At 44.4% G+C, this 26,547-nt stretch overlaps 1 protein-coding gene across 5 annotated transcripts in view; it reads left to right on the top strand.

Moving 5' to 3' along the window:
- The window catches only part of PDE8A (phosphodiesterase 8A), a 149,028-nt gene that overhangs the window by 37,806 nt on the left and 84,675 nt on the right, over nucleotides 1-26,547 (top strand). The window contains exon 1 of one of the 5 annotated variants that reach the window (XM_036844495.1): nucleotides 6,006-6,029. The exons of 2 other annotated variants lie outside the window; for them this stretch is intronic. Coding sequence is in view for 2 of the 3 variants with exons in the window: in XM_036844493.1 (XP_036700388.1) it covers nucleotides 8,370-8,582 (213 nt within the window). In the remaining variant the exon portion in view is untranslated. Of the gene's footprint in view, nucleotides 1-6,005; nucleotides 6,030-7,604; nucleotides 8,583-26,547 lie in introns of those variants that run through there. 2 more of the 5 variants (XM_036844493.1, XM_036844490.1) reach the window with 2 other exon arrangements.

Genomic DNA, 26,547 nt, shown 5'->3' with positions numbered 1-26,547 from the left:
GCGGCTGACATTTAAAAAGCCCCAAATACTTTTGGTAAACAGTGTGCTGCTTTGCATTTTACCTCCCATTTATCCTGGGAATGAGCAGCCCTCATTTGCTCTGGGGTGTATCGTATTTCTCTTTCTGCTTCTCAAGCATCAGTGATGTTTGGCTCCTCAGTTTCCCGTATGTAACTTACTATCGCCAAAACTTATTTTCATGGACGTGCTTGCACAGTAGAGACAGGTTGGGCTTTGGCGTCAGTTAGGGCACAGTGTGCAGCCTGGTTCTGCCGTCTGCTCTGTGTGTGACCTAGGACAAGTTACTTAACCTCCCCGAGCCTCCACGTTCTCTCCAATAGAGTATTGATGACAACATCAACCTCACAGGGCTTTGGGGATATTTAGACGGGGATGCTTCTTTGTAGTGCAAATTCCAGGTTTAACCAAAGCTGTGGCAGGTGGATGGAAGGGGTGGGAAGGAGCATGTGTGTCAGGTGAGGGAGGAGAACCGGGGAAGCCGCAGGGCTCTGGGGTCTCCCTGCTCTATGCAGGGGTGGGCGTGAGACTGAGTCCCCAGTAGAAAGTCTGTGAACTGACGCTGGAAGGGCTCTTTGCCCAGATATAAACTCTGCAAGACACAGGGCACAAACAGCATGCCTTCAGGGCCTAGGAGACAAAGTGAGACATTGTGCGCATGAGTGTGTGTGCGCACACGCGTGTGTATGTAAGGTGACCAATCGGCCTGGTTTGCCTGGGACTGAGGGTTTCCCAGGGTGCAGGCCTTTCAGTGTTAAAACCTGGAGAGGAGAGTCTTGGGCAAACTGAGACACGGTTGGTGACCCTGTAAGTGTGTCTTTTCTCCGACTTGTGCCTGGAGCCCAGAGGAGCTTCAGCACCCTGAGGACTCCAGGGCCTCAGCTTTCACAGCATCAGGAGTCAGTGCCAGGGCCCAGCTGGTAACATGGTGTGGGGTGCCAGCAAAAGAGAGAATGGGGGGTGATCTCACTACCTCACCTCAGACCCCCCTCAGACACTCCCAGAAGTAACTGGCTGAAACGCTGCAGGAGACTGGAGGCCTGCATTAGTAGAGGGGGAAAGAGCCAGCAAAATGTGGGTTATTACCACCATGGTGACCAAGGTGAGGTCTGGGGAAACATGGGTTCCATATAAGGGCCAACCCAGAACCTGGCACTTAGTGTGATTTTTGTCATTATATTTTCTGATGGGCCATTGATAGTCTAGAGTACTACTTTTTTACTTTTAATCTGGTCACTTTAGAGAAATCTTTCATGTTAATGACTCTTGATTTCTGAGTATCCTGGATATAAAGCTATATTACTTGCCGTTAATGATCAATTTTATCTCCAGTTCCAATATCTCTGCTCTAATTTCTAAGCCACATCTCATTGCACTTCTCAGACCATCTAGACAACATTGGATAGTAGCAGCGATGGCTGTTGCCTTTCGTTTTATTTCTGAATCCATTAATTATGCTCTAGTCAAGTGCTTCTTGGTCTTGGGGCACTCTTTAGAGTAGACCCGCTGAGTCCCAGCCCTGGGGAGTGTTCTAGTGCTTCACTATTAAATATCTTGAAAGCTCTTAGCTGGAAATAAATATGCTTCATTGTAGTAAAGAAGCATCTTCTGTTTTTAAGAGCCTTTGTAAAGGGTGGGTATTGGGTTATTAAAGACTTGCATCAGCCCTCGTTTTAAAAACCCTCAGTGTCTTCATCTGTAAAATGGGGGCAGGGGTAGGGGAGTGGGAGGAGCAATAGTAAGCACTTATGGGGCTGTTATGAGGAATACGTGAGCTCACACACGTGAAGTGCTTGTCAGAGAGCCTAACACAGTCAGGCTTGCCGGTGTCATCGCTGTCACGGGTCTCACCTCAGGGCTGTCTGGACACACTGCTCTCCTCCTCCGGGCCAAGAGACCCTGTGTTGCTCCCCTGCTCCTGCCCTGAAGGAGGGGCAGTCAACAGTGATCCTGGCCCCCAGAAACCAAGTGCTCTTTTCAGGTGGAATTTGGCTGAGAGCCACAGGCTGGGCAGTTGGGAGGCTGGGTGGGTTGGGATGAGCCCCCAGGGAAAGAACAAGAGCTGGAGGACTTCATGGGTCCTGGCTGTGCCCCATCCAGCTGTGTGACCTTGGTGTGTCACTTGACCCCCTGTGACCTGCTTCTTGAGAAGGCCGTTCCTGGGGAAACCTGAGGCCGGTCCCACCTACCGGGGAGGTGGAGTGAGGCCAGGGACTGAACCAGGGCTGGGGCGCTGGGTCCAGGGTAGAGGGAGGCATGGACTGTTGTTATTAAATAACAACATGACCTGCAGGGCAGACCCTGTGAATTTCCCCCAAGATACCAAATTCCTCCCCTGCACTGCCCCATACTTCTCTCCCCTGCACACACCTGGACAGTGCACTTCTCAGAGGAGGTAGGCAGAACCGGCCACAGAATTTGTGGGGTCCAGTGCGACATGAAAATATGGGGCTCCTTGTTCAACACTTATTAAGAATTTTAAGATGGTCACAGCTGAGCATTAAACTGAGATTGGGACCCTTGTAAGCTTGGGGCCCTGTGATGGGGGCCTGGGATTAGGGACATTCCAAATTAGGAACTTGGGCCAAGGAACTTCCTGTGCTGTGGAAACCAACGGTGTTGCTGTGGGGCTGTGGAGGTAGAGACTGGGGCTCCCAAAGGCCATGGTTTCAGCATCACAGCAAACTGCATCTGGAGAGCTGAGGTGTCAGGACTGTGAGACGGGTCCTAGTGGCATCTGGGTCCCTGTATTCTTCCCTTCCTGTATTCTTGGGAAATGAAGCAATAAGTACCTACCCTGGCTGAACTAGTGGAGTTGGGCTCTGACCTGTACAACCAAATACAGCAATGTTAGGAACTTGGGACTTTCTGCAGTAGGTGGGAGAGGATATGACCCCCTGGTCTGGTGGGAAAGTGTGGATGGAGCCAGGGAGCTGGCGCTGGGGGCAGAGCTCCTTGTTGGGAGTGGAGGAGTCTGAGACGGCAGCAGCTAATAAGGTCATTTTGAGGAAGGGGGTCCACATTAGGTTGTCAATCCTGAGCTCCAGGAGAACCACGAGTACCAAGGTCTGGAGCCAAATAGAGGAGAGAAATGCAGGTGTACGTCTGAATTCTGGAGTGAGGGGACAGCATCTGGGGGCTTCTCTCTACTGTTCTCACCTATAGGAAGTGCTGCTCGCTCCTTACAGTTCTGGCCTAGGGGCGGATCATCCAGTCCCTCCCTTATCTGAGAAAGGCTGCAACATGCAAACACTTTACTAAAGGCTTGGGAGTACAGACAGAAATAAAGATAAGGAGGCCAGGGGCCTGGAGAGGATGATCAACAGAGGCCTTGCGTCTGGGGGTGGCTGGATCCCCCTTATCCAGGAGCAGAGGGCAGGTCCAAAGAGTTCCCCCTTCTCAATCCCTCAGCGCAGCCAGGCTCTATGTTTTCATTTCCCCTCATCCCTTCTGGAGCTGGGGTGGGGTGAGGGGTACATACCTTTTCACCAAGCAATTCAACTTTGAGGAGTCCACCTTACAGAAAAAGATACATTCAAGGATGTTCACGGCAGCCCTGTTTGTGATATCCTAATAGCCGTGTGTGTGTGTGTGTGTGTCTGTGTGTGTCTGTGTGTGTCTGTGTGTCTGTGTGTAATGTTTAACATAGAAACAGGTCTGGCAGCATATGGTCCAAACTGTTAACAGTAGTTACCTCTACGGAAGGAAGGGAGTGGGGAAGGAAGGGAGTGGGAAAGGAAGAGAGACTTTCCTTTGCCTCTGCACACTTTATATATTTCTGCTCAGTCTGATTTTTTTTTTTTTACTATTTTTCTAGCACGTATTAATGTGTAAATTATAAAATGTGTAATTTTAAAACAATTTAAAAATTACATTGTTCAAACCTAGGGGCAGGACAGGAATAAAGACGCAGATATAGAGAATGGACTTGAGGACATAGGGAGGGGGAAGGGTGAGTTGGGACGAAGTGAGAGAATAGAATTGACATATATACACTACCAAATGTAAAATAGATAGCTAGTGGGAAGCAGCTGCATCGCATGGGGAGATCAGCTCGGTGTTTTGTGATCACTTAGAGGGGTGGGATAGGGAGGGTGGGAGGGAGTCGCAAGAGGTAGGGGATATGGGGATATATGTATATGTACAGCTGATTCACTTTGTTATACAGCAGAAACTAACACAACATTGTAAAGCAATTATACTCCAATAAAGACATTAAAAAAACTACATTGTACAAAATTTTGAAAGCTAGAGAAATGAACCTGGTGAAGTCTGATGCCACAGATTTGTAGGGGTATTGAACCTCAGGGTCATTTCATTTCCTCCAGCAGTTTCTGGCAGTCTGGCGGGAGGCCTGGAGGAAGGTGGTGTTGAAAGGACCCAGGAGGAGGTGGCGAGCTGAGACGCAGGCGCTCAGTAATTATTCTAGGCATCTGATGTCAGTTAGCCCATTTAATCCCTGAGAGGTAGGTATCCTTAATCCTAGATTTACAGTAGAGGAAAGCAGCTTGGAGAGAGGATGTATGGCAGGGTTGGGATTCACACCTCAGGGTGCAGGATCTCTCCCACTTGTGGCTGCTTCAAGTCCAGTTCAATGGGGAAGGCAAGGAGAGGAGTAGAAAACTGAGTGCCAATAGCAGTCTTTGAACGCTGACTCCTAGGTGGAGGAGGAAATAAAGCCAGGAGGGAGCACTGGTTGTAAAAAGGATCAGCTTAGGTGTAAGAGGTGTGGAAACGCAGTCGGTTTGGGTTTTAGATAGAATAAAGCTGTGTGGGACCCTGCACTTTCATGTCTCTCATGAACTGGTGAAGCGGCCATGAGGACTGAGAAGTCTCCTGGGAATGGCCTGTGCTAGTGGGTGGGTGGGGGCCCAGGCTGGCCTCTGTCCCTAGGGTGACTTCTTTCCCGGCCCCACTGACCTCATGCCTGAGACCTCAGAATAAGAACTGGGTGAGGGGACTTCCCTGGCGGTCCAGTGGTTGAGACTTCGCCTTCCAGTGCAGGGCTATGGGGGTGGGGTGGGGTGCCGGTTGGATCCCTGGTTGGGGAGCTGGGATCCCACTTGCCTCTGGCCAAGGAGCCAAAGCACAAAACAGAAGCAATATTGTAACAAATACAATAAAGACTTTTAAAATGGTCCACATTAAAAAAAAAAATCTTAAAGAAAACCCCAAATTGAAGTTGACCTTCCACTGCAATTCTGAGCCTGGTGGGCGTCAAGCAACTCTGCTTGGGGGAATGGATTCGGGGTGGTGGGGGAGTACGTTCTCCTGCGTGCCATGGAACTTCCAGGTACCCCCCTGGCTGGGGTGCCTCTCCTGCAGCAGGAGGAGTGGGATTGTTCGTGAGCTCCTTGCATACCCCACAGGGTGGGATTCTTCATAGGGGCTCAGGAGTCCTGGGTGAGCCAGTGGGTGGCACATGCCAGTGAGGTTTGGGTTAGTTCTGTCATTGTGACCCCTTTTGCATCCCCTGTTACTGAGGTCTGGGGAAACTGGGTAGAGAAGTGTTCAGGGACCTCAAGGTGCAGATTATGGCCAGGGAAGGAGGGGTGGGGTGGAACTGATGTTAGGCAGTTGAAGCTGAGATGGGGGGTGGCGGGGAGAGACTGTGACTTCCTGGAGTGTCCCAGGCTGAGTTCCAGAGTATGGATGAAAGTGAGTGGGCGGTTGTTCCTTGTGACCCCAGAAGTGGGTGGACGACTCCTACCGTTCCTGTCTGCTCCTGCTTTGTTCTTAGCCTTAGCTTTCTAAGTCTAGGGTCTCCAAGTTGCAGAGCTGGAAATCAGTTAACGCTGCTGTCCAACAGTTCTCTGGCAACAGAGAGGGCAAGAGTCCAGCTCAGGACAGCAAAGGGCAGCGCAGGAGGCCAGCGAGGCGGGGCTGGGGATAAGGGTCCCCACCCCGAATTAGAGCAGGGCTCAAGGATTTCCAGGGTGATCCCAGGACACCGACGTCCTGCCTGGGAAGGGGAGCCAAGAGGGCAGCCTGAAGCCCCTGGAGGAGGCAAGGTCAGTGCCAGGAGTCATCAAGGCCGGGCTTCTCAGTGAGGCGGGGAGGGGAGGACAGAGGGCCTGAGATAGACTTTCAAGCACTCTGAGGCGTTTTCAGAGCGTTTTCTTCACCAATTACTCTTTATTTAGAAGAGTGCAGATTCTGCCTGGAAAAATTACGTTCGAAAACCAGCAAAACAGAGGCAGGAAACACTACAATTGATGGTAAAAATCTTTTTCTGTGTCTTTCAAGACATGTTCTTTGAGCCGCTGGTACTTTTATAAGGCAGGGAGGCACACATAAGATTATTGTTAAATGTGCTTAAACTTGATAATGTAAGTCACGTGCCGGTGGTTTGGGCCCACTCGGCTAGTAAAGAGGGCCAATAGCACAAAACTGCCCTCGGGTTACGTGGCCTTTCAGCTCTGCCGCCCTCGGGAAACTGCCCGGTGTGCACCTCCGTCCCGGAATATCCCGGCTCGAGGGGCGCCAGGGCTGTGGATCTTAGGCTCGTCTTGAAGCCCGAGCCGCCGCAGGGAACCCGCCGCCTGAGCCCGTGCGGCAGTCTCAGCGCCGCAGCAGGGACTCCAGCCCTGAGCATGCGTCCGGGTCTTTACAGTTCCCGGGCCGGAGGCGGGAGCCGCGGCACCTCAGAGTCGTTCCAGGGCCGCGCTAGGAAAGGTGTAGACGGCGGGAGAGGAAAGGGATCTGTCGGCGCCGGGGTCTCGGGGTCTCGGCTGACCGGGAGCCGCAGGGAGGGCGGGAGAAAGGGCGGGTCGGAGATGGGCTGCTCCGGGGTACTTGATGGACCCCCCGGAGTGCCACCCTCTAGCTGATCGTGGGAGGAGACCCAGGCACAGAGAGGCTAAGTGATTCGCTCAAGGTCACACAGCGAGCTGCTGGCGATATGTGTGGGGTGTAGTTCTGCCAACGCGTCTCGCGTCATCACAGGCCTCGCCCGGCACGGCGGACGCCTGGTTCTGCTCCCGCAAGCAAGGAGCCTTTGGGGTCTTGGGCGCCCCGTCCTTTGGTCAATAGGAGAGTAGGACGGCGTCCCCAGCTTGCCACTAAATGTAGCTTCTTAGCATCCCAGCATCACAGCCTCCCAGTCGCCTGTGTAGGCGGGCATGGTGCTCCAGGTCTTGGCGCGAGAGGGAACGCACAAGGACTGCGGCCCCCGACAATGACGCCCGGACCCCACCTGCCTGGAACCACCGGAAACAGAGGTCCTTCCACCGGCCTCTTTAATGGCTCAGAGATAGTGACCGTTATCTCTAATTATCTATTAGTCATGCAGCTGCTAGGTTACGGAGCCGGGATTCGAACCCATTGGTCTGGGTTTTGGTGGTCGCAGGCCCGAGGTCAGAGCCCACCGGCCCCGGGGTGGCTGTGTGTGGCCTTGGGCAAGTCTTTCTCTCCCAGCTGGGCAGCGCGCCCCTCACATTGTGGCCGCGCATGCTCAGTGGTGGGAGGGGCCGGGAGGAGGCGGCGGGCGCCCCAGCTGCTTTGCATTGACGCCACCACCCGCTGGAGGTCACCGCTGGGGGCTGGGCGCGGCGTGCTGCCGGGAAGACCCGGCTCGGGAAACGGAGCCGGAGCCGGAGCCGCTCCGCCCGCAGCTCTCGGGTGAGCGCCGCCGCTTCAGCGCTTCTCGACGGCACGGCTTCAGATCCGACTGGAGCCGAGGTCTGTCCTTCCCTACCCGGGCGGACGCGGCCTCGCCGCCCCGACCGGCTTCCTCCGGCCCCTACCCCTCAACGGCGAGAGATCTAGGCTAGCTTTCTCTGCCACCAGCCCTCGGACCAGGAGCATTTATTCGCAGGGCGGCAGGCGGAGCGGCGTTGGTGCCGGAGCCTCGAGAGTCGGTGGCTGTAGCGCCGCGGAGCGGGAACGGGGCCGTGAGGGGCGCAGCAGGGAGCTCACCTCCCTCGGGGGTCGCGCCGCCCCACTGCGAGGGCAGCGTCGCTCGCGCGGCGCGGACTCGCCTGCTTTCGGGTCGGGAGAGCTCTAATCTCCTCCCCCAAATTCCCCGGAAGCGCGGCGCGGCCGAGGCGAGCACGGCGATGTGAGGGAAGCGGCCAGCGGCTCCCGCGTCATGAAGGGCATGTTCGGAGGGGCGGCCGCGGTGTGCTGCCCGCCCCACCGCCCCCTCCCCAACGCCGCAGCCGCTGCGCCCGCACCGCGATAAAAGGGGCGGCCGCACTTCCTGGCGCGAGACCAGCGCTTGCCGCCGCCCGCCAACCCGCCCGCCCAGGCGGCGATGACAGGGCGGTCGCGGCGGCCGCGAGGCGCCGGGCTGGCCGTTTACTGACCGTTTCGCGGCTGCCCGCCAGCGTGTTGGCGCCGCCGCCGCCAGCATGGGCTGTGCCCAGAGCATCCACGCTTCCGAGAGCCGGGAGGTGTACCACGGCGGCAACGAGGCCGAGGACGCGCCGGGCCCCACGGCGCCGCCGTTGCAGCCCGGCGGGCCGCGCCTCCCACCTGGTCACACGACGGCCGCCTCGGTCCGGTCCTGCGGCTCCAGCCTCGTGGAGTCCGAGCCAAGCGGCGGCAGCGGCAACGGCAACACGGTAAGGGGTGCCGGGCGGGCGGGGGCTCCGAGGCTTCGGCCCGCGGTGAAACTCGGGCCCCGCGGCGCGGCAGCTTCTCCGCAGGGACTGGCGGGGCTCCCTCCCGAGCCGCGGTGCCCTGTCTCCCGGCTTTGGATGACTTTGACGGACGCCAGCGGACCGTCTTGCCAGGGTAGCGACCCGAGGCGCACCAACCGTGGTCCTGGGGACTCTGCTTAGTAGAGTTGTGCTTAGGACGCTTTCCGAGCCGTGGCGTCGGTTCCTGGGACATATCCGACCCGACGTGTCGAGCAGGAGGGACCGCTGTGAACTTGACCCAGGCGCTTGAATCCATTACCTACCAAACAGCGGGTACAGAGGAACCCCCCCCGCCAGGATACTCTGGCGGGACCCTGAACGTTAAATCAGTGTGAACTTTGTTCTTTTGGTTCTCGTGGTGGAAAGGGAAGGTCGGCTAGCACTGTGAAGCTGGGGTACTGGACCCTACCACCGTGTTGCGTTTTCCCTGTGTCAGCTTTGCACAAGCATGCAGTTGCAGTTTTCCATTTTCTTTGGGACTATTAAAATGTAATCTGGAACATCAGCTTTGCTTCACTGCACATGTATTTGAGGTTCACGTTTATTAGCATGCATGTTGTACTTGAAGCATATGTAATTAGAAAATAGTATCAGAAACGCGATTTTTGAAGCATTCAGCAGGACAAAGTTAATTTTTTATTAAGCAGTCTTACTGGGACAGTTTGTGAAGTAAACCTTTCTTCATCCTCCCCTGGAAAATTACCCCAAGCAACTAGGAGGGGGAAGAAAAACCCAGAAATGAAAACTCTGTCTTTGAAGAAATTAGGAGATGTCTGAAACCCCAAACCAGAAAATAAGTGGAAAGGGTTTTTGAAAGATTGGACCAGGAGTATGAGAGGAGGTAGACAGAAGACACTTGCAGCTGCAGACCTTAGGAAAAGAAAACTCAAGTAGCAAATAGTACTTTCCAAGGTGAGGGATGCACCCTGGGGTTCAAAACCAAAATGTTTGGTTTGAAATGGTGGAAATGAGGCTGGTGTCAGAAGCTTCACCGGATCCAGTTTGATACCAAGATGCAGAGGAGCATGGAACTGAAGGAGGACTTAACGCAAGTAACGTTTGTGGGGAGCAAGCTGAGCTGTTGCGACAGGAAGGAGAGGACTCTGCACTGTGAACAGCCCTCACAGCTGCCTGTCTCTTTGGCTGGAGAGAGAGACTCTGAGAAGCTCAGGAATACCCTCCCCCACTCTGTGTGTCCACGTATACTATCCCGCCAGAAAAAGAAAGAACACTCCCGTTCCCCTGAACATGGCTCTGGCTCTTCTCCCAAGTGAGTCTTCTTCAAATAACTAGTCTAGAATAAACCGCCTTCAAAAATGAGTAATCAAAAATGGACCAGTTCAGGATCTAGTCAAACATAATTACTTAAAAGAAGATGAAGAAACATGAAAAAACAAAAAGATGATGATGACCAACACTCACTAGAAAAATACTGGCACAGAACAAGTGAAAATTATGATGAAATATTTCACAAATTAAAGAAAAAAGTCAGTTTACCGCTGTGAAGAGCTGGAGCACAAATCAGAAATACAGGAGCTCAGGGAAGAAATGGCACGTAGTAGGCAAAAAAACCTAAGTTCAAGAAAGCAAGTGAAGGGAAAAATAAAACCCATCAAAGAAATGAAGGCAAGTTAAAAGTTAACCAAGACAGTGTATAGAAAACAGAAAAGGAGTAAGTGAGCGAAGTGAAAACAAATAGTTTTGACATATGAATGAAAAGTACAAAAATTCCCTGAAGAAGGAAACAAATAATAGGCAAAATAAAAATTTAAAGGTTTCCAGAAAGGAGAACTTGAATCTACAGTTTGGAAGGACGCACTGTATACCCAGGAAAAATTAACATAGAACCGTCAGCCTTGCAGTATATCCCAGTAAAATTATTGGACTTCAAATGTAAAGAATTATTTGGACAGCCAGGCCAAAAGATCAACTAATTTATAAAAGGGGAAATTTTGTCTGTTCCTTATCATCGATCAACATGGGAGAAGACTGACAAAATCCTTAAGAAGAGTAAGATTGACCCAAGGATTTTATATTCATTGAAATTGTATTTTTTAAAAAAACAAGTTTTTAAATATAAGAACTTGAGAAAGAATATCCCCATGAACTCTTCTTGAGGAATCTAGTGAAAGACAAACTTCAGTCTACCAAGCGGTAACTGGAAAAACTCCAGCAAAAGAACTGTTACAAGCATTGAGTCTGTTTACCTGTAGGTTAAAACAAATTTGGAGATGAGTGCAATGGAACAGAATGTGACGGTTATATGACCTGACAATATGAAATTATCTAACTAACCAAATTTGAGAGGAGAAGAGGAAAGAAGATGGTGGTAAATTTAGAATATTCTTTTCTCATCTTTAATAGGTAGGGTTCAAAGGGTATCGTTTAAAGCTAACAGACAAACTACTGGAGGTGTAGGTATATTTAAGAGTATAAAGTTAAACAGGATGTAGTATGATGGACTAAAATAGGACAGTGAAGGGATGGTGCAAGAGAAGAAAATATCTTAATTTTATCATTTCTCATGGGGGATTAAATAGATACTGTCTAAGAAAATAAAGGCTTTCAGGTATTAATAAAAGTAACCACTAGATTAAAAAATAAACCATCTTAAATATCAAAATATACACACAAAGGAAAATGAACAGTCTCTACAAAGGATAACAAAAGTAATTGATAGAACTAAGGCCACTATCTGTCATATCAGTAAATATAAATGGAAATTGGAGGTCATCAGCTTGGTCATCAGGAAGTCGAATCACATACTCCACTAATAAGGTTCCCTAACAGAAGAGGCACTGTGGGAGGGACACAGCAGGACACTCCAGAGAAACCACAAAAATGCTCCCTCCGTAAGAGAAAAAGCTTTAAAAATCCATCAGGCTCCTAGAGTGAGAAATTGTCTAATAGAACCAGTCATGTGAGACCTTCTCTCTGGTCCTTTCTTATGCTCCCTGCTTCAGAAACAGCAGCTGGCAGGTAGGGGAGGAAGTGAGGAGGAGAGAAGCAGCACCTGCTTCCCCAAAGGTGTGCTACCCCGCAACTGGCCCTGCTGGTGGAGAGAGAATCTTCAGATGAAAACTGAAGTGCTGTTAAGCTACTGGACTGATCGTTTTCTTTTTAAAGTACCTAAACTCTTTTTGAAAGTTAATGCAGTTAATGCATAACTCATAAGTGTACAACTCGATGAATTCTTGTACATGTAACCAGCATTCAGATAAAGAAGTAGAATATTCCAGGAACCTATAAGGCTTCCTGATACTCTCTTTCAGTTACCTACTAGGCTACCCCCACCCCCGCCAAAATATACTGTAGATTAGTTTTGCCTGATTTGAACTTTATGTAAATGAAGTAAACTGATCACTTTTAATTACTAAATTGAGGCTCTATTTGTGACTTAATGAGTGTACTGGGTTGAAGTGTCCTCTCAAAATTAATGTCCACTGGAACCTCAGAATGTGACTTATTTGGAAATAGTCTTTGCAGATGTAATTAGTTAAGACAGGATCATACTGGATTAGGCTGGGCCCTAAATCCAGTGACTGTTGTCCTTATAAGAAGTTCATGCCATGGCAGAGGCAGAGATGGGAGTGATGCAGCTACAAGCCAAGGAAAGCCAAGCATTCCCGGCAACCACCAGAAGCTGGGAGACAGGCGTGAAATAGCTTCTCCCTCAGATCCTACAGAAGGAAGCAACCCTGCCTACACCTTGATTTTGGACTTCTGGCCTCCTGAACTGTGAGAGAATAACTTTCTATTGTTTTAAACCACCTAGTTTGTGGTAATTTGTTACAGCAGCCCTAGGAAACTAATAAAATGCAACTCTAGGACTTAGTATTAAGAAAGAGAGTGCAGAAAATTTATGAGACTTGTCCTCGTTTTAGGAGTGGAGGGAGCACTACTTCCATTAAACAGGTTTAAAGCCGGAAAATGACTTAAAGACACTTTTGTTTACCCTGCAAGAGCCTTGCATATTCAACGTACCAATTATAGAAGCAAACTATTGGCTCACTGGAATATCAGACTCTCAAATGTTCACCTTCCAGAAGGGCAGTGGAGATAAGACTTCCCTCAGATTTATTTCATGCATTGCATTCACTACCAAGCTCTTTATTCTGAGTCCCATGTTCCCAAGCACATTCACCTCTGGAAGTGGGTTCTGTGAGAAGTTCTTCAGGGATTCCTAATGGGGCCCTGTCCTCAGACCCACCACAGGTCACAAGTCCCCAAGTTCACATGCCCTCTCTGCCGTGTAGTACATAAAGCTAATCCAAGTTAAAAGGTCATAAAAACAAAACCATGTATTCAAACTTTTTGTTCTCTCCTGTTAAAAGTCTTTCTTCAGACCACCTATGGTTTGGTGGGTTAAGCCAGCCCCATGGACCTGCCCCACAGTGTCATTCTCTTGGAAAGTCTTCAGTGTGCTAGGAATCTGTATGTTTCCTCAAGTCCTCAGCTATCTGTTTACTGAAAACTATTTAGGAAAAATTAACATATAATAGGTGAAACTAGCTACTTACAGAAGTCGTCTGCCCTAATTTCAGTTTCTGAGGGTAATTCATGAATATAGTTTCATGTTTTAGATTTATTCCTTATCACTGCCATGTATGTTTGATACCTTATCTAATACTTTTTCTAATAACTCTTTTTTAAATAATTAATTAATTAAATTTTTGGCTGCTTTGGGTCTTTGTTGCTGCACGTGGGCTTTCCTCTAGTTGCAGCGAGCGGGGGCTACTCTTCCTTGCGGTGCGCAGGCTTCTCATTGCGGTGGCCTCTCTTGTTGCAGAGCATAGGCTCTAGGTGTGTGGGCTTCAGTAGTTGTGGCTCACGGGCTCTAGAACGCAGGCTCAATAGTTGTGGCACACGGGCTTAGTTGCTCCGCAGCATGTGGGTTCTTCCCGGACCAGGTCTTGAACCCGTGACCCCTGCATTGGCAGGCAGATTCTTAACCACTGTCCCACCAGGGAAGCCCTCTAATAACTTTTTACTGGGAAAATTTTAAATCAGCATGATAAAATTCAAGTTTCATTTAGCTTGATACGTAAAGATTTTGAGTATATATAGATATACATTCAAAATTTATTATTAATCTCCAAAATAGTTTTGCTGTTATTTGTTATTGGTCTTACAAATTTTTCTACAAAATCATGTGGTCATATCCTAACATTTTTATATGAGAATTGTGCCTTTGATTGAACTAGAGAAGGCTTACTTCCAGTTTTTTGTATATCATGCTTTCTTTTGAGATTCAATTACGTGTGCTCAAAACCAGTGCTGTTTTTCACTTGTTATATGTTATAATTTAATGGCAAACAATTTTTCAAAAGGAGGTCAGGCACTTTCTATGATATCTAAACAAAATGTTGACAATAGCAGTTGACCTGGGGAGCCAAAATACCCAGAGTAGCAACAAGACAAGAATCTAATCAAGCAGAACTTCTCTTGAGTATTTGGCTAATTGAGAGGACACTGAACTGTAACAAAATTAAAGATTGGATCATTTCTTTGGAGACCTTTGAGAGAGAGGTAGAATAGCCATTCAGCTGGAAAGATCTCACAGTGAAATTGGAAAGAGAACAGAATGGTATAATATAAGCCTATCAGGAAACCTAGTCAATCTTGATTTTACTCTAACAACTGGGATTTATTCTTCTCTTTTTTTCCTTAGGTATTTCCTTTAGGAACATTTATTATGAAAACATGGGGAAATGTTGGGGATTATAGTTATTTAGTAATTGAATTCAGAATTCAGTAATTCATTCAGCAGTTACTGAGCACTGTACTTTCTTAGGTTCCAGTTTTATGAAAGTGAATAGAACTCAGAAGCCAGTCTGGTAGGGGAGACAAGTGCATATAATCCCACTGTGATGAAGATAAACCCAGGATGCCTTGGAAACACATAGGTGTGGCAGCTCATCCAGATAAGGGTTGGGGCCAGAGGCATAGGTAGAGTTTCTCCATGATTGGGTTTAGAAAGATGAGGAGGAATTAAGAGGAGAAGAGGAAGAAAGCAGGAGTGTGCCACACTGAATGAGTGACATGGCCACGGCAAGCGACATGGGCTTTCAAGGAGTTCTAAGTGGTTGGGGCAGCTGAAGCTTAGGCTTCAAGCACTACAGGAGCCTTGAATGCCATATCAGAGAGTCCAGGCTTTATGTAGGGCAATGTGGAGCCCCTGAAGGATTTTACATGTACTATATTTATGGGTCATATATTTCACTCCTTTTGAAACGTAACATTCTGATGTTTTTCTGCTTTGGATTAACATGCATTCCTCACCCCCTCCCAACACCAACAGTATACAGTTCATCTGTTAAATTCAGTTAGTGATGACAGAAGGAAGATAGAACTGACTTTTTTGTCTTGCTGTTTACACCGTTAGTACAAGAGACTGTTTAAGTGTAATGTGAAATGAGCAGAAAGATATTTTGAAATGTTTTGTGTTAGTTCTTTATGTATTTTTGTACATCCTGTAAAAATAGTCATTCCCTATATGTTTTCAGGCACTTGTGAAACTTTAGGGGTATGAATTCCTTTTTAGGACTTGTGTGGATGTATTCTCATTATTAATTATTACTGAAGTGAAGAGGAAATGATATCAGCAGATGTGTGGAGCTTTTATTCGCACTGAATACACTATTCATTTAGACAAAAGGATCATTTCTCAATTCAAATCGGAATATTCTAATTTAAGGCCTAAATCAGTTGTGTCATAATCTCTATGGAAACAAAGCTTTCTACTGTGTAGTAATTGCATAAATAACTCATTTCCCCTGGTAGATACACAAATTGTAGATGCATATGCTTCTTTTTCCATTCTGTCAAGAACTCTCTTAAAATAGAAGAGACTTTAGCCAATGATATTTGTTTATATGTTTTATATATAACTTTAAACTTTATATAAAGTTTAAAATAACTTCAAATTTCCTGCTTACATGCATTTTTCTAAAATTGTTAAGACTTAAAAATTGTTGATGAGCTCACTTTCCTTTCCTGGTTGAAATTCTGATGCAGAGGATTGAATTATCCTTCTTAGTTCTTAGCATATTAACATCATCTGCCTGTGCAAGGCTCTCTCCAGTTGGGTTGTCTAGTTTTGTCTCACTGATCTTCAGGCATTCATTATATATTATGGGTATGAGTCCTTTGTCGGTTATATGTTTTGCAAATACATTCTCCCATTCTGTGACTTACCTTTTTAGTGCCTGACTAGGGTCTTTTGATGAACAAAATTCTTAATTTATTAAGAATTAATTAATTAATTCTTAATTCTAATTTATCAATCTTTTCCTTTATGGTTATTGCTTTTTGTGTTTAAAAATCCTTGCCTACTTCCCAAGGTTCCTCTTTTTTTTTGTTGTTTGGTTTATTTATATCTGGTTCTCCACTCCCTCCGTGCCCACCATTCTAATGTGTTTAATGTATGTCATTTTGTTTTTATGGGTTCTTATAAAGTATGTACTGTTACGTGCTTATGTATTTTAATTTATGTAAATGGTATTGTATTACAGATCCCATTCTGTTTTCTTACTTTTTTCACTTAGCATATGCTTTTAAGATCTACCATATTGGAATTCCCTGGCTGTCCAGTGGTTAGGACTCTGAGCTTCCACTGTAGGGGGCATGGGTTCAATCCCTGGCTGGGGAGTTAAGATCCTGCATGCCACATGGCGTGGCCAAAAAAGAAAAAAAAAAGAAAAGAAAAGATCTACTATATTACTGTCCCCCAGTTACCCAGTTAGACATACCCATATTGCTTGTAACTCCCTGCCACTATGCATAACCCTGGACAGGCATCTTTGCGCATGTCCCCTTAAAGATCTATGTGAATAGACCCAAAATTCTCACTTCTGGGACATAGGGTATGCATAGGCAGTTTTGGCTTAACCTTAGTAATTGCTTCCTGAACATTCACATACGCTAAGTGAAAATTTCAACTAGGAGTCATTTCTTACTGTTTTGAATGGGAAAAATTACAATTCATTATAAGTCAACTCAAAACCCTGAACTTATTTCCTAAAGCATAACTGTAACTTACTAAACCACTGTACATAAATAACAGTCTAGCATATTAGAATGTAAAATGCTTAAAATAATACTTTCTAATCACCAATAGTTATTAACAAGTGGTTGCTTTGAATGCACTAATAAGGTCAATTTGCCTGCCCCCCCTCCCCATAACCTGTCAAAGAAAGCAGAGAGCGGTCTCAGGGAGGATGGTGCTGGGATGCCCTCTCTGCACCAGTTTCAGAGATGACATTCCCTTTGACACGCCCTGCTTTCCAACACGCTTATGCAGTTATGACTACTATGATCTAACAAGTATATTTGGATTGTAAATTGAGACTTCCTGCACATAATTTTGTTCAAAATGTATTAGACTTCTGGTTTCCAGTTCTGTACATAAGGAGCTTGGAAGTCAACACTCTGTTATAACAAAAATTAAAGCTGAACAGACTGAAAAATAAACAACTGTTCTTAAATCCATAATAGAGGGGAAATCACAGGGTAAACTGTTGCCCCCGAGACTGGATAGCTAGGCAAATACAGGGAGTCACTGCTTACCAGAGACTCATGCGGAGAAACCTCCACACCAAACAGTGCCAGGTAGGAAAACCTGAACTGTGACTGGTGAATTGCTGGCAGCTCAGTGCAGGTAACTCAGAGTTAAAATCTCCAGGGGAACCGTGGCATGGCGGCCCCCACAACATTGTGAGATTTACCTGCAGGAGCTTGACCAGATTCCCACAGTAAATAGCAGAAAAAAATGTTATCTACAAGAAATCCACTTTAAATATAAAAGCACATATACATTAAAAGTAAAGTGGATAGAGAAAGATGTACCATGCTAACACTAATCAAAAGCAAGCAGACTAGCTACATTAATTTCAGATAGGGCAGACATCAAAGTAAGGAAAGTTATCAGGGATAAAGAAGGGTACTACATATGACAAAGAGGTCAACTCTCCAAGAAGTCATAACAATTCTTGATGTATATGCACCCAACAACAGAGCATCAAACTGCATCAGCCAAAAACCAATAGAACTGCAAGGAGAGATAGTGGATTCTTCTATCACAGTAGGAAACTTCAGCACCCCTCTTTCAGAAATGGACAAATCCAGCAGGCAAAAAACTATGGAACGACATAGTTGAACTCGACATCTATTGACATAAAATTGACATCTATTGACTACTTTATCCAGCAACAGCAGAATGTACATTTTTCTTAAGCTCATATGGAACCCTCACTAAGACCACATTCTGGGCCACAACACCTTAACAAATTTAAAAGAATAGAAATCATACAATGTCTGTCCTCAGACCGCAATGGAATTAAACTAGAAGTCAATAGCATAAAGGTAACTGGAAAATCCCAAAATATGTGGAGATTAAATAGTACACTTCTAAATAACACATGGGTCAAACAAGGAACCTCAAGAGAAATTTTAAACTATTTTGAACTAAATGAAAATGATAATCTATCAAGATTTGTGGGGTGCAGCAAAAGCAGTGCTTAGAGAAAAATTTGTGGCATTGAATACATATATTGGAAAAGAAGACAGATCTAAAATCAGTAATCTAAGTTTTCACTTTAGAAAGCTTAGGGAAAAGGAAGAGCAAATTAAATCCAAAGTAAGCAGAAGAAAAGAAATAATAAGAATTCGAGCAGAAATCAATGAAATTGAAAACAGGAAATCAGTAGAGAAAATCCTTGAAACCAAAAGCTGGTTCTTTGAAAAGATCAATAAAATCTATAAGCCTCTATAGAAGGCTAACTAAAAAAGAGAGAAGACACAAATGACTAATATCAGAAATGAAGGAGTAGACTTCACTGCAGAGCCCACAGAAACTGAAAGGTTAGTAAAAGAATACCATGAACAGCTCTATGCCCACACATTTGATTACATAGATGAAATGGACAAATTCCTTCAAAGACACTATCTGCCAAAACTCACGTGAGAAGAAATAGATCTGAATAGACCTATATCTATTGAAGAAATTGAGTCAGTAGTTAATAACCTTCCACAGCAGAAAGCACCAGTCCCGTATGGTTTCATTGGTGAATTCTACCAAACATTTTTTTAAAATTTGTATTTTCTATTGGAGTATAGTTGATTAACGATGTTGTGTTAGTTTCAGGTGTACAACAGAGTGATTCAGTTATACATATACATGTATCCTTTTTCAAATTCTTTTCCAGTTTAGGTTATTACAGTATATTGAGCACAGTTCCCTGTGCTATACCATAGGTCGTTTTTGGTTATCTATTTTAAATATAGCAGTGTGTACATGTCAATCCCAAACTCCCAGTCTATCCCTCCTCTCCACCCTTCCCTCCTGGTAACCATAAGTTCGTTCTCTAAGTCTGTGAGTCTCTGTGTTTTGTAAATAAGCTCATTTGTATCATTTTGTTAATAGATTCTGCACATAAGCAATATCATATGACATTTGTCTTTGTCTGACTTACTTCACTTAGTATGATAATTTCCAGGTCCATCCATGTTGCTGCAAATGGCGTTATTTCATTCTTTTATTTATTATTTATTTGGTTGCACTGGGTCTTAGTTGCGGCTGGCGGGCTCCTTAGTTGCGGCTCATGGGCTCTTTAGTTGCAGCTCACCAGCTACTTAGTTGCAGCACGTGGGCTCCTCAGTTGTGGCAGGTGAGCTCCTTAGTTGTGGCACGCGGGCTCCTTAGTTGTGACATGCGAACTCTTAGATGTGTCATGCATGTGGGATCTAGTTCCCTCACCAGGGAGGATCGAACCTGGGCCCCCTGCATTGGGAGCATGGAGTCTTATACACTGTGCCACCAGGGGAGTCCCATTATTTCATTCTTTCCAATGGCCGAGTAATATTCCATTGTATATATGTACCACATCTTCTTTTTTTTTTAATTAATTAATTTATTTTTGGCTGCATTGGGTCTTTGTTGCTGCGTGTGGGCTTCTCATTGCAATGGCTTCTCTTGTTTTGGAGCACGGGCTCAAGGCGCTCGGGCTTCAGTAGTTGTGGCGCACAGGCTCAGTAGTTGTGGCTCACAGGCTCTAGAGCGCAGGCTCCATAGTTGTGGCACATGGGCTTAGTTGCTCCGCGGCATGTGGGATCTTCCCGGACCAGGGCTCAAACCTGTGTCCCCTGCATTGGCAGGCAGATTCTTAACCACTGCACCACCAGGGAAGTCCATGTACCACATCTTCTTATCCATTCATCTGTCGATGGACATTTAGGTTGCTTCCAAGTCTTGGCTATTGTAGACAGAGCTGCAGTGAACATTGGGGTGCACGTATCCTTTCAAACCATGGTTTCCTCCGGATATATGCCTAGGAGTGGGATTGCAGGATCATATGGTAGCTCTATTTTTAGTTTTTTAAGGTACCTCCATACTGTTCTCCATAGTGGGTATACCAGTTTACATTCCCACCAACAGTGTAGGAGAGTTCCCTTTTCTCCACACCCTCGCCAGCATTTATTGTTTGTAGATTTTTTGATGAGGGCCATTCTGACTGGTGTGAGGTGCTCTCTCATTGTAGTTTTGATTTGCATTTCTCTAATAGTTAGCGATGTTGAGCATCTTTTCTTGTGCCTCTTGGCCATCTGTTATGTCTTCTTTAGAGAAATGTCTATTCAGGTCTTCTGCCCATTTTTTGATTGGGTTGTTTGTTTTTTTGATATTAAACAGCATGAGCTGTTTGTAAATTTTGGAGACTAATCCCTTGTCAGTTGCATCGTTTGCAAATATTTTCTCCCATTCTGTGGATTGTCTTTTCATTTTGTTTATGGTTTCCTTAGCTGTGCAAAAACCTTTGAGTTTAATTAGGTCCCATTTGTTTATTTTGTTTTTATTTCCATTACTCTAGGAGACGGATTGAAAAAGATATTGCTGCGATTTTTGTCAAAGAGTGTTCTGCCTATGTTTTCCTCTAAGAGTTTTATAGTATCCAGTCTTAAATTTAGGTCTTTAATCCATTTTGAGTTTACTTTTGTGTATGGTGTTAAAGAATGTTTTAATTTCATTTATTTTTAAGTGTAGCTGTCCAGTTTTCCCAGCACCATTTATTGAAGAGACTGTCTTTTCTCCATTGTATAGTCTTGCCTCCTTTGTTATAGATTAATTGACCGTAAGTGTGTGTGGGTTTATTTCTGGGCTTTCTATCCTGTTCCACTGATCTGTATTTCTGTTTTTGTGCCAGTACCATACCGTTTTGATGACTGTAGCTTTGTAGTATAGTCTGAAGTCCAGGCGCCTGATTCCTCCAACTCTGTTGTCCTTTCTGAAGATTGCTTTGGCTATTCGGGATCTTTTGTGTCTCCATACAAATTTTAAGATTTTTTTGTTCTAGTTCTGTGAAAAATGCCATTGGTAATTTGATAGGGATTACATTGAATCTGTAGATTGCCTTGGGTGGTATAGTCATTTTGACAATATTGATTCTTCCAAAGAAGGACACGACATAATGATCAAGGGATCAATTCAAGAAGAAGATACAACAATTATAAATATATATGCACCCAACATAGGAGCACCTCACTATATAAGGCAAATATTAACAGTCATAAAAGGAGAAATCAACAGTAACACAATAATAGTGGGGGACTTTAACACCCTACTTTCATCAATGGACAGATCATCCAGACAGAAAATCAATAAGTAAACACAGGCCTTAAATTACACATTAGACCAGATGGACTTAATTGATATTTATAGAGTATTGCATCCAAAAGCAGCAGAATGCACATTTTTCTCCAGTGCACATGGAACATTCTCCAGGATTGATCGCATGTTGGGCCACAAAGCGAGCCTCAGGAAACTTAAGAAAATTGAAATCATATCAACCATCTTTTCTGACCACAGCACTTTGAGATTAGAAATCAACTACAAGAAAAAAGCTGTAAAAACCACAAACACATGGAGGCTAAACAGTATGCTAGTAAACAACCAATGGATCACTGAAGAAATCAAAGAGGAAATCAAAAAATACCTAGAGACAAATGAAAACATAAGCACGATGATCCAAAGACCTATGGGACGCAGCAAAAGCAGTACTAGCAGGGAAGTTTATAGCAATACTTACAATCTTATCTCAGGAAACAAGAAAAATCACAAATAAACAAACTAACCTTACACCTAAAGCAACTAGAGAGAGAAGAAGAAACAAAACCCAAAGTTAGTAGAAGGAAAGATATCATAAAGATCAGAGCAGAAATAAATGAAATAGAAACGAAGAAAACAATAGAAAAGATTAATGAAACTAAAAGCTGGTTCTTTGTAAAGATAAAATTGATACACCTTTAGCCAGACTCATCAAGAAAAAAAGGGAGAGGGCTCAAAGCAATAAAATAAGAAATGAAAAAGGAGAAGTTACAGTGGACACCACAGAAATACAAAGGATCATTAGAGACTACTACAAGCAGCTATATACCAATAAAACGGACAACCTGGAAGAAATGGACAAATTCTTAGAAAGGTACAACCTTCCAAGACTGAACCAGGAAGAAATAGAAAATATGAACTGACCAATCACAAGTACTGAAATTGAAACTGATTAAAAAACTCCCAACAAGGGAATTCCCTGGCGGTCCAGTGGTTAAGACTGCGCTTTCACTGCCGAGGGCCCGGATTCAGTCCCTGGTCGGGGAACTAAGATCCCGCAAGCTGTTCAGCAGCACAGCCAAAGAAAAACAAAAACCAAAACCTCCCAACAAACAAAAGTCCAGGACCAAATGGCTTCACAGAAGAATTCTATCAACATTTAGAGAAGAGTTAACACCTCTCCTTCTGAAACTATTCCAAAAAATTGCAGAGGAAGGAATACTCCCAAACTCATCTGTGAGGCCACCATCACCCTGATACCAAAAACAGACAAAGATACCACAAAAAAGAAAATTATAGGCCAATATCACTGATGAACATAGACGCAGAAATCCTCAACAAAATACTAGCAGTCTGAATCCAACAGTACTTTGAAAGGATCATATACCATGATCAAGTGGGATTTATCCCAGGGATGCAAAGATTCTTCAGTATTCGCAAATCAGTCAGTGTGATACACCACATCAACAAACTGAAGAATAAAAACCATATGATCATTTCTACCAAACATTTAAGGAAGAAATTATACCAGTTCTCTCCAATCTCTTTCAGAAGATAGAAGGAGAGGGAATACTTTCTAACTCATTCTATGAAGCCAGCATTTCCCTCATGCCAAAACCAGACAAAGACATTACAAGAAAAGAAAACTGTAGACCAACATCTCTCCTGAACATAGATGCAAAATTTTTCAACAAAATATTAGCAAATCAAATAAAAAAGGTATAAACAGACCCAGGTAAACAAGACTGGTTCTACATCAGAAAATTAATTAATCCACACATCAACTGACTAAAAAAGAAAAATCACATGATCATATCAGTAGATAGAGAAAACATTTGACAGAATCCAAAACCCATGCATGATAAAAGTTGCCCAGCAAACTAGGAGTAGAGGGGAACTCCCTCAACTTGATAAAGAATATCTGCAAAAAACCTACAGCTCATATCATACTTAATGGCGAGAAACTTGAAGCTTTCCTATTAAGATCAGGTACAGGGTAATGATGTCCCCTCTCACCACTTCTTTTTAACATCATACTGAAAGTCCTTGCTAATGCAAAAAGTCAAGAAAAGGATATAAAAGGTATACAGCTTGGGAAGGAAGACATAAAACTGTCATTGTTCACAGATGACATGATTGTCTGTAGAAAATCCAAAACAGCAGACAGAAGAACTCCGGAAACTAGTAAGTGATTATAACAAGGTTGCAGGATACACGACTAATATACAGAAGTCAATTGCTTTCCTATATACTAACAATGAGCAAGCAGAATTTGAAAATAAAAACACAATACCATTTACATTAGCACCCCAAAAAACAAATAAAAAACTTAGGTATAAATCTAACAAAATATGTGCAAAATATCTATATGAGGAAAACTAAAAATTTCTGAACAAAATCAAAGATGAACCAAGTAAATGGAGACATATTCCATGTTTGTGGGTAGGGAGGCTCAATACTGTCAAGATGTCAGTTCTTCCCAACTTGATCTATAGATTCAGTGCAATTCCAGTCAAAATCTCAGCAAGTTACTTTATGGATATTGACAAACTGATTAAAGCATTTATATGGAGAGGCAAAAGACCCAGAATAGCTATACAATATTAAAGAACAAAGTTGGAAGCCCAGAAATAGACACACATAAATATAACCAACTGATCTTTGACAAAGGAGCAAAGGCAATACAATGGAACAAAGATAGTCACTTCAACAAATGGTGCTGGAACAACTGGACAGCCATATCCAGAATAATGAATTTAGATACAGATGTCACACCCTTCACAAAAATTAACTCAAGGTGGATCATAGGCCTAAAAGTAAAATGTAAAACTATGAAACTCCTAGAAGATAACATAGAAGAAGACCTAGATGACCTTGGTTATAGTGATGCTTTTTTAGATACAACACCAAAGATGTAATCCATGAAAGAAATAATTGATAAGCTGGACTTCATTAAAATTAAAAACTTCTGCTCTGTGAAAGACAATATCAAAAGAATTAGAAGACAAACCACAGACTGGGAAAAATATTTGCAAAAGATGTGTCTGATAAGGGACTGGTGTCCAAAATATATAAAGAACTCTTAAAAACGCAACAATTAGAAAATGAACAATCTGATTAAAAAATGGGCCAAAGACCTTAACAGCCACCTCCAAAGAAGATATACAGATGGCAAATAAGCATATGAAAAGATGCCCAACATCATGTGTCGTCAGGGAAATGCAGATTAAAACAACAGTAAGATACTACTCTACACCTATTTAAATGGCCAAAATCTGGAACACTGACAACACCAAATGCTGACAAGGATGTGGAGCAACGGGGTTGGAGGGTGCAAACAGTGCTAGGGGGAATGTAAAATGGCATAGCCACTTTGGAAGACAGATTGGCAGTTTCTTACAAAACTAAACATACTCTTATCATACGATCTAGCAATTGCTCTCCTTGGTATTTACCCAAAGGAGTTGAAAACATATCTATACAAACACCTGCACAAGGATGTTTATAGCAGCTTTATTCATAAGTGTCAAAACTTAGAAGCAACCAAGATGTCCTCAAGTAGGTGAATGGATAAATTTTGGTACATCCAGACAGTGGAATATTATTCAGTACTAAAAGGAAATGAGCTATCAAGCCACAAAAAAGACATGGAGGAACCTTAAATCCATATTACTAAGTGAAAGAAGCCAATATGAAAAGGCTACATACTTGTATGATTCCAACTATATGGTAGTCTAGAAAAGGCAAAAAACTATGGAGACAATAAGAAGATAAATGGTTGCCAGTGGTAGGGGGTGGGGAGAGATGAACAGGTAGAGTACAGAGGATTTTTAGGGCAGTGAAAATACTCTATAGGATATTATAATGATGTATACACATCACTGTATATTTGTCCAAACCCATAGAATGTACAACACCAAGAGTGAACCCTAAGGTAAAGTATGGATTTGGGGTGATTATGATGTGTCAGTGTAGGTTCATCCTTGGTTAAAAAATGTATTGTTCTGGTGAGTGATGTTAATAATGGCAGAGGCTGTGCCTATGTTGGGGCAGGGGTTATAATGGAAATCTTTGTACCTCCCTCTTAATTTTGTTGTAAACCTAAAACTACTCTGAAAAAAGTCTTAAAAATATATTTAGTTTGGAGGATGTAGACATACATCTTAAAAATATAAATACCAGACAACTTCCGGTCAAGATTTTACCTTAGGACTTCCCTGGTGGCGCAGTGGTTAAGAATCCACCTGCCAATGCAGGGGACACGGGTTCGAGCCCTGGTCTGGGAAGATCCCACATGCCGCAGAGCAACTAAGCCCGTGCGCCACAGCTACTGAGCCTGCGCTCTAGAGCCTGCGAGCCACAACTGCTGAGCCCACGCGCTGCAACTACTGAAGTCTGCGCGCTCTAGGGCCTGCGTGCCACAACTTTCAGTTTGGAAACCCACTTTCTGTCAAAACCTACGTTTTTAGCTTCCATACCTAGTAAGGATTTCTTCATTGCTCTAGAACCAAACCAGGGGCATCGTGAATGCTTATGCATCCCCTTTCACTAGTGATAATGGCTACTCACTATGGAGCACTTAACTGTATGCCAGGCACCATGCAGAGAGCTGCATATCTGTTACTCATTTCATCTTCACAGTCACTAATTTCCAGGTGAGATTTAGCAAAGTGAAGAAACTTGCCTAAAGTTACAGTTTTTTAGGGGAGAGGGGTCAGAGTTCAAACCCCTATGTGTCCCACCTCAGGGATACTGGTGAAGGGAAGTTTGGATGATTCTGGATAATTCACTGTGTTGCGTGGGTTGTCATTCTCAGTGTAATCCCCTTCAGACAGCATTGAGGTCCATTAAGCTAACCCAGTAAAATCTAGGCTGGGGCTTGCAGTCGGGTTGGTGGGAGTAGTCAGGTAGGCGGGCAAGCAGCTGTGGAGCCTCAGCCTGCTGTCTGAGTGTGCAGGGTGTGAGATAAACATGACTGATGAATGTAAATACACCTGAAATAGACTTGTCCCAGAGAGAGGCAGGATGCTAATTTATTAATTTATAAGTTAGGAATATTCCTTTTGATATCTAGATCATCCATGCCTGCTGGATTCAGTTCTTCTCTGGGAGGGAACTGAATCAATAGCACTGAGTTCTCAACCTCTGGCTTCCCTCTCCTGGGCTGCCTGTACACCCTCCTCATTCTGACAGGAAGATCCAAGTGGTCAGTCGACTTTCTCTTTTTGGGGGGAGTGGGGAAGAAGTAGATTCTGGTCTTGCCTCCATGATGTTATAGCTAGATTTCTG

This window comes from Balaenoptera musculus, chromosome 2 (genome assembly GCF_009873245.2).
Source record: "Balaenoptera musculus isolate JJ_BM4_2016_0621 chromosome 2, mBalMus1.pri.v3, whole genome shotgun sequence".
Taxonomy (NCBI): domain Eukaryota; kingdom Metazoa; phylum Chordata; class Mammalia; order Artiodactyla; family Balaenopteridae; genus Balaenoptera; species Balaenoptera musculus.
Note: the sequence above shows the minus strand (reverse complement) of the source record. Positions and strands in the feature narration are given on the sequence as shown.